This window comes from Hevea brasiliensis, chromosome 6 (assembly GCF_030052815.1).
Source record: "Hevea brasiliensis isolate MT/VB/25A 57/8 chromosome 6, ASM3005281v1, whole genome shotgun sequence".
NCBI classification, from domain to species: domain Eukaryota; kingdom Viridiplantae; phylum Streptophyta; class Magnoliopsida; order Malpighiales; family Euphorbiaceae; genus Hevea; species Hevea brasiliensis.
The window spans coordinates 39,147,871-39,155,415 of NC_079498.1; the positions used below are offsets into that span (position 1 = coordinate 39,147,871).

At 32.2% G+C, this 7,545-nt stretch overlaps 2 protein-coding genes across 2 annotated transcripts; both read left to right on the forward strand.

Moving 5' to 3' along the window:
- Positions 1-1,037: 1,037 nt before the first annotated feature.
- LOC131180638 (uncharacterized) lies at positions 1,038-1,568 on the forward strand. Its single transcript, XM_058147986.1, has one exon. It carries the CDS (start codon positions 1,038-1,040, stop codon positions 1,566-1,568), a length of 531 nt encoding a protein of 176 aa, XP_058003969.1.
- Positions 1,569-1,758: 190 nt separating this feature from the next.
- Positions 1,759-4,509, forward strand: LOC110665404 (wall-associated receptor kinase 2-like). Its single transcript, XM_021825494.2, has 3 exons — positions 1,759-2,818; positions 2,896-3,045; positions 3,142-4,509. The coding sequence occupies exons 1-3, from the start codon at positions 1,927-1,929 to the stop codon at positions 4,299-4,301; spliced, it is 2,202 nt and encodes a 733-aa protein (XP_021681186.2). The 5' UTR covers positions 1,759-1,926; the 3' UTR covers positions 4,302-4,509.
- The last annotated feature ends 3,036 nt before the right edge of the window (positions 4,510-7,545 follow it).

The window sequence follows — 7,545 nt, forward strand, 5'->3', positions numbered from 1 at the left end:
AATTTTTCTTAGGGATTGAAGTAGCCAGAAACTCGAATGGTATTTTCTTGTGTCAATGTAAGTATGCGTTGTATGTAATTTCAGAAGTTGGATTACTGGGTTGCAAGTCGACTAAAACTCCTCTTGAACAAAATCACAAGCTGGCCCTTATCAAGAGTGATGATGTGGATGACCCTGCTCAGTATAGGCGTCTGGTGGGACGGCTTATTTATCTAACAATAACTCGGCCCGAGTTCTCTTATTGTGTGCATATTCTTGCTCAGTTCATGCAACAACCGAAGAAAGCTCGTTGGGAGGCAGCTGTTAGAGTTGTGCATTATTTGAAAGGAAATCCAAGCCAGGGTATACTACTACATGCCAATTGTGATCTCAAATTGTCTGCTTACTGTGATTCTGATTGGGCTAGCTGTCCTTTGACGAGACAGTCTTTGACCGGTTATTTTGTTCTTTTGGGTGAATCCCCTATCTCGTGGAAGACTAAAAAGCATTGTGATAGTTAGGCAGCTCTGCATATAGCTGTTAATCCTGTCTATCATGAACGTACCTAGCATATTGAAGTGGACTGTCATTTTATCCATGATGAGATATTGAATGGTAACATTCGAACAGATTATGTACATAGTTCAATGTAACCTGCAGATATCTTCACAAAGGCGTTGATAAATGATTATTTTGACTTTCTTCTTCGCAAGCTGGGCATTCGAGATCTCCATGCTCCAACTTGAGGGGAGTATTGGAAAGGCAGCTGTTAGCTGCCACTTATTTTGCATTTATTTAGGGCATTTGTTTAGGAATTTTTGTGTACATACCTTTTCTTACCTTTTGTTGTATGATTCTGATACTTTATATATATCTTTGATTTCTGAGGCAATAAATATCAGAATTCTTATTCCAAAATTTCTTAGTTCTTTTACAAAACTCGTAATGATGCCATTTTTAATGATATTCCCCCTAACCCGATGGTAACACTTTGAAAAGCTCAGAATGGGGTAGATGAACTGCGTCATCTTGCTCTTCCACAACTTCATTCGTTGGCTATGGTTGATTCTTCAAGGGCTCGGGTTGAAGAAGTATGGTCTCCCCCAGTTCAGGGTACGTTTAAAATTAATGTAGATGCTTCATTTAATTTTGTAACTTCTGAAGCTGGTTATGGTTTCTTGATTCGAAATTTTGGAGGATTTATTATTGATGGATTTGCAGCAAAATTTCGACGTTTTTCTCCTCTTGTGGCAGAAGGAATTGGCCTTCAGGCAGCAATTAAGTTTGCTGCTAACAGGCATCTAGGAAGCTGTTTGGTGGAAATTGATTCTCTCCAGATCAAGTCGCTTTTATCCTCACTCCCTGATCTAATTCCATGGGAGGTGGCTGCCATTATCCAAAATCAAAAGAGGCTTCTGTCATGTTTGGTCAATGTGTCTATCAGTTTTGTTCCTCGATCTGCTAATGAATGTGCCAGTTGGATAGCATGTGCAGTTAGGAACGGTACTTTATTGCCTGGCTGGATTTCTAATCCTCCAGCACAACTTGTAAAACTTCTAGCAAAAGACATGTTGAATGTTTCTGGTTGATGGTTTAATGAAATGCATTTGAAGAAAAAAAAAAATGTTCTTCGGTTGATTTGAACTTTGAAAGCGAAATCTGGACAAACATCAAAGGCCTGCCAAAAAAAAAATTAATAGCTAATGTAAGTATAAGATTGAACCTGTAGAATTTTAGATGGGCCCCAAGAACTCATATGTTACTTGTACTAAAATTTCAATTTTTTCATTTCTTAAAATAGCAGCTGGCAGAAATTACTTGGTCATGGAAATTACTTGTTTGGACCTGAATTTCTTTATCAAAATCGTTTATAATCTTTGTGATTGGATTATAAAAATTATTGAAACCTGAGCAAGCCAAACGAAAAGCCAAAAGAAAAACAACCTAATGTTGTCTTTCTGGCTTGTGTTTTTGTCATTCACATCTTCACTAACAGCTACAGGTTCACCAGATGCAGTCTCTGGTTGTCCTGACACGTGCGGGAATGTTCATGTTCCATACCCATTCGGGATCAACTTCACATCTGAGATCAGTTATCCTAGATGTGCCTTAAACAACTCTGAATTCATGTTTATTTGCAATTCTACTTACAATCCTCCTCAACTATTTTTTGGCGAAAACATGCCTATTCACCATATTTCAGTGGAGGAAGGCACAATCTCTGTCAAAATTTATGCAGCATATAACTGCTACAACAATAGAGGGTTGTTCGCAAGCTTCAGTCAGTCCATCAGCTTGGGAAATGGCCTGTTCAGGTTCTCGGATTCTCGTAACAAGCTAACTGTTGTTGGGTGTGATACCTTAGCCCTCATGGAAGATGCAACAGAGACTTTCGGTAGTGGCTGTTTATCTTGGTGTGAAACGGACATGACTTTACAGGGATCTTGCTCAGGTTTTGGGTGCTGTCAGACTTCAATACCAAAGAGTCTCAAAACACTAAATATTAGTCTTTCGAGTTCAACAAAACACAGCAGAGTTTTGCAGTTCAATCCTTGTGACTTTGCCTTTCTATCAGATGAAAGGACTTACAATGTTTCTAGTCTGCAGCTTTCTTATAATCCATATTCTTCTGCAACTGAAAATTTTGTAACTTCAGATGTTGTGATTGAATGGGTGGTAAGAGAGGAAACATGTGAAGTAGCTCGATCAAGTTCAAACCCCAATGGATATGCCTGTGGTGATAATTCTAAATGCTTATACTCGGTTAATGGCCAGGGATATCGTTGTCTATGCAATGATGGATTCACAGGAAATCCCTATCTCCCACAAGGATGCCAAGGTAACTAATCAACAACCTCATAATTTCTTCTCCTTTCTGGATTATTTATGTTCTAATTCCTTCTCATCTAACAACAGACATCGATGAGTGCAAAGAACCAGATAAGTACAAATGTGATGGCACTTGCAAGAATACTTTTGGGGCTTATACTTGCCGCTGCCCTCTCGGGATGCTTGGCGATGGTAAAGTTGCTTGTCGAGGATTTCGCGTTACAACAATTGCTGCAGGTACTTTGTTCGTCACCCTGTTTTTGCAGCCATCATAGCTTTGTTACTCTAAATGTCTAAATGGTTTTGATCGTTCTTTTATTCTGTTCATTACAGTTATTGGAGCAATTTTGTTGATTATGGTTATTGCTTTCTTGATCATCATTATCTACAAAAGGCGAAGAAAGGAGAGAAATTTTCTGGAAAATGGAGGCATGTTGTTGAAGCATCAACGAGTAAGAATCTTCAGCGAAGCAGACTTAGTAAAGGCTACCAAGAACTTTGATGCAAGTCACCTTCTTGGAGAAGGGGGTTTTGGATATGTTTACCGAGGATTTTTGGCCGATAATACTCAGGTTGCAGTAAAGAAGTGGAAAGACTTGGGCAAAACTCTACTAAATCAGGAGTTTCAACAAGAAATTGGCATTGTTTCGCAGGTAAACCATAAAAATGTTGTCAAGATCATAGGCCTGTGTTTGGAGACCAAAGTTCCATTGTTAGTTTACGAATTCATTTCAAATGGAACCCTTTTCGACCATATTCATCACAAGAGGTCTCAGATATTAGCAAACTGGAAAAATCGCTTGAGGATTGCAGCAGAGTCTGCCCTAGCACTTGACTACTTGCATTCTTTAGCAGATCCTCCAATTATTCACGGAGATGTGAAGTCATCGAACATACTCTTAGATGATAGTTACACTGCAAAGGTATCTGATTTCGGAGCTTCAGTGCTAATTTCCCCAGGTCAATCTACTATGGCAACAAAAATACAAGGTACTATTGGCTACCTAGATCCAGAGTATCTTATGACAGGTAATTTAACAGAAAAGAGTGATGTATATAGCTTCGGGGTTGTTCTTGTCGAGCTTTTAACAGGAGAGAAACCAAACTCCAGTAGGAAAACTGGGGACAAGAGGAACATCATTCAATATTTTCTGTCATCACTAGAAAATCACACTCTGCATCGGATACTTCGTTTCAATGTAGCTAGTGAAAATGAAATGGAAGAAATTGAAGTTTGTGCAGAGCTTGCAAAACAATGCCTGCGTAGTAGTGGGATTCAAAGGCCAACCATGAAAGAAGTTGCTGAGGAGCTAGGCAGGTTGAGAAAGTTGAATCGAAGTTCCTGGGATCATCGCCAAAGTAGCCAAGAGACAGAGTACTTGCCAGCTGAATCATCTTACTCCACCATTGAAGTTGGAACTTCAAAGATGAGCCAAAATGAAATCCTTCGTCTCAGAACTTTTGACATTGAGTATTCTACAGATAACATTTGAATTTGGTTACTGTTAGACAGTACTGGAGTCATTTCCAGATTTGTAAGGCTTAAGTCAATTGAAAAAAAAAAAGCCACTTAAATAGAAGTCCTAATCATCTGAAGTTGAGCTTACATTATGTTTGGAGTTAAATGAAGACCATATGAACTCTTTTATTTACAAATTAGCTTCGTTATTGAATTCATTGTACAACAATTCTCATATTTGATATCTTATATATATTAATAAATAAAAATTATTTTGAAATTATTCACAATCAATTCAATATGTTTATAAAACTTTTACTTAAGAAGAAATTTTACTTTTATTTTTCCTATAATATCGTTAATGTTTAAAAAAAATGAATCAATCAAAATACGTTTAAGTATAGGGGTGTAAATAAACCAAGCCACTCGTGAGCTACTCGAGGTTCGGCTCGATAAAATCTCCGCAATTTCTAAATGAGCTGAACTCGAACTCGAATTTTAAGTTTGTTTAATAAACGAGCCGAGCTCAAGCTAAGCACGAGCTAAGCAGTATTCAACTCAAGCTCGAGTTCGAGCTCGAGCTAAGCGGTATTCAACTCAAGCTCGAGTTCGAGCGCGGCTTGTTTATAAATTCACGAGCTGACTCGTTGAATAGGTTTGCGAGTTGGCTCCTTGAACAGGCTCGCGAGCTGGCTCGTTGAACAGGTTTGCGAATTGGCTCGTTGAACAGGCTCGCGAGCTGTTTATAGGTTTGTTTAAAAAACATTTATGTTAATTATTATAATTTTATAATATTATAAATATATTTATTTTGTTTATAATTATTTTTAAAATAATATATTCTTTAAAAATATGATATAAACAATATATAAAATATATTTATAATTATATAGTTATTTATGCTTTAGATTTATTTTTTAAAAAATAAGTTAATTTTTATATGAGAATAAATTTAGAATATTAGATAATAAATACATAAAAATTGTTGTAAACTATTTTATCTAGATTAAATTACTAAAGAAATTAAAATTACATACTTTTAACATTAGTGTGATTTGAAACATGAAGCACATCTCTCTCCCTTTCTTCCTTCTCTATTAAAATTTTAAACTTTTAAAAGATTAATATTAAGTTTCAAAATTGATATTAATATATCTAACAATTATTAGTACTTTCTTTCTATATGTAATCTCACTTACAATCTCTTGATTAGTTTCTTTTTACGTGAACTTTAAACTTTTAAAAGATTAATATTCAATTTTAATACTAAATTATTTATCCATTATTATTATTCTTCTCTCTCTCTAAACACTTTCTCTTTATGCATCTTTTAAAAATTTCTCTCTCCTAAATATTTTCCTACTTAATATTATCTACTTATTCCCTAAAAATTAAATTATTAATATGTTAAATTTAAATCATAATACAATTAAGTTTAGTTAATAGCTGTGAAATTAAATTATGTGTGTGTGCATATATATATATATGTGTGTGTGTGTGTGTACATTTATGTAATTGGGTTTATTATAATTGTCATTAATATATTGATGTCATATAATATATTGCATCTATATTATATAGTAATCTTTTTAACTAAATCATAATACTATTGAGTTTAGTTAGATATCATAAGATTAGATTATGTGTGAATATATATACACATGTAATTGAGTTGATTATATTTATAATTAATATATTGATATCATATAATATCTTGAATTTATATCATATGGTAATCTTTTTAATTAAATCATAATACTATTAAATTTAGTTAAAGAGCCATAAAATTAAATTAAGCATATGTATAATGTAAATATAATTTTTAATCAAATTTAAATCTTAAAAATTTATAAATGTAATAATAAATATGATAAAATTTTAATTGCATATTATATTGTGTCATTATGCTTTTATTGTAGTAAATAATTTATATAAAATAAAAGTAAGTTAAAATTTTAAAATAAAAGTTGATAAATTAAAAAAAACAAAACAAAAAAACAAAAATGTGACGTGGGACTTGTCCCACACCGGATAGAAAGGGATGGGCGGGTTTTAAGGGAAGCCACTCACCCCCAACCCCAACTTAAATGCCTTTTTTTGGTTGGCTAGCAAGCCAACATGTGGGGGTCAAATGGGCTCCTTAGTATTTTTTTTATTTTAAATTTATTTTAATTAAGATTAAATATATTTTAAGTATAATTAATTTAATTTTTAATTTACTTTTATTTAAATTAAATTTTATTTTAATATAATAATATTAACGAACTTGAGTCGAGCTCGAATTCGAGCTTGAGTTTAGTTTATAAATGAATTTGATACAAGTCAAGCTCGAGTTTAATATATATGTAACGAGCCGAGCTCAAGCTTGAAAAAAAATATAACGAGTTGAGGTTGAACTATTCAAAGCTCAGCTCGGCTCGGTTCATTTACACCCCTATTCAAGTAGATAAACCCATCAATACATATCACTTCAACTATATGGATGTTAAAATCCAAAAGAAAATTTTAGTAATTGCGATTAGATTATATATTTTATGAAAAAGATTTAGGTAATTATGTTAATTAGAATTTTAAAAATATGCACCAGAAAATAGCAATCAAAAGAGAAAATTATATAATTTGTAATCAGATGGGACCAATGTTAACAAAGGGAGAGAATACTAGCTTAACAATGGGATTTACCTATTTAATAAATAGATTTCATCATATATTTTATATTTTAAATAGTAGTAAATTAAAAAAAATAGAATTAACATATAAAAAATAAATAATAAAATATTATTAAATTTCTTAATAAAGTTAATTATTAAAAAATTACGGTTAAATTTTAAAAGTAAATAAATTTTTAAATGCACAAAATATTATTTTTCATTTAAACTAATTTTAAATTTATTGAAAAGATAGTTCAATAATTAAATTTATAAGAAATCAATGTGGATAAATATATCTGCACAAAAAAAAAATTTATAAAAGAGGGATTAATTGACTCCTTATTTTATACTTTAGCCATTGATTTTAAGTAAACGATAAATCACACTTAGATAAAATAAAAAAAAACTAATATAATATTAAAAATGAAATTATACTAAAAATATTTAAATGCTTGCTAAAACAACCTCTAATAATACATATTAAGGTTTGGAGGTGGATTCATCTAAAATGAACTCTTCATATTAAGCCAAACTTTAGTTTTGTCCTTCCTTATGTAATCAAAACATTAATAATAATAATAATAATAATAATAATAATAATAATAATAATAATAATAATAATAATAA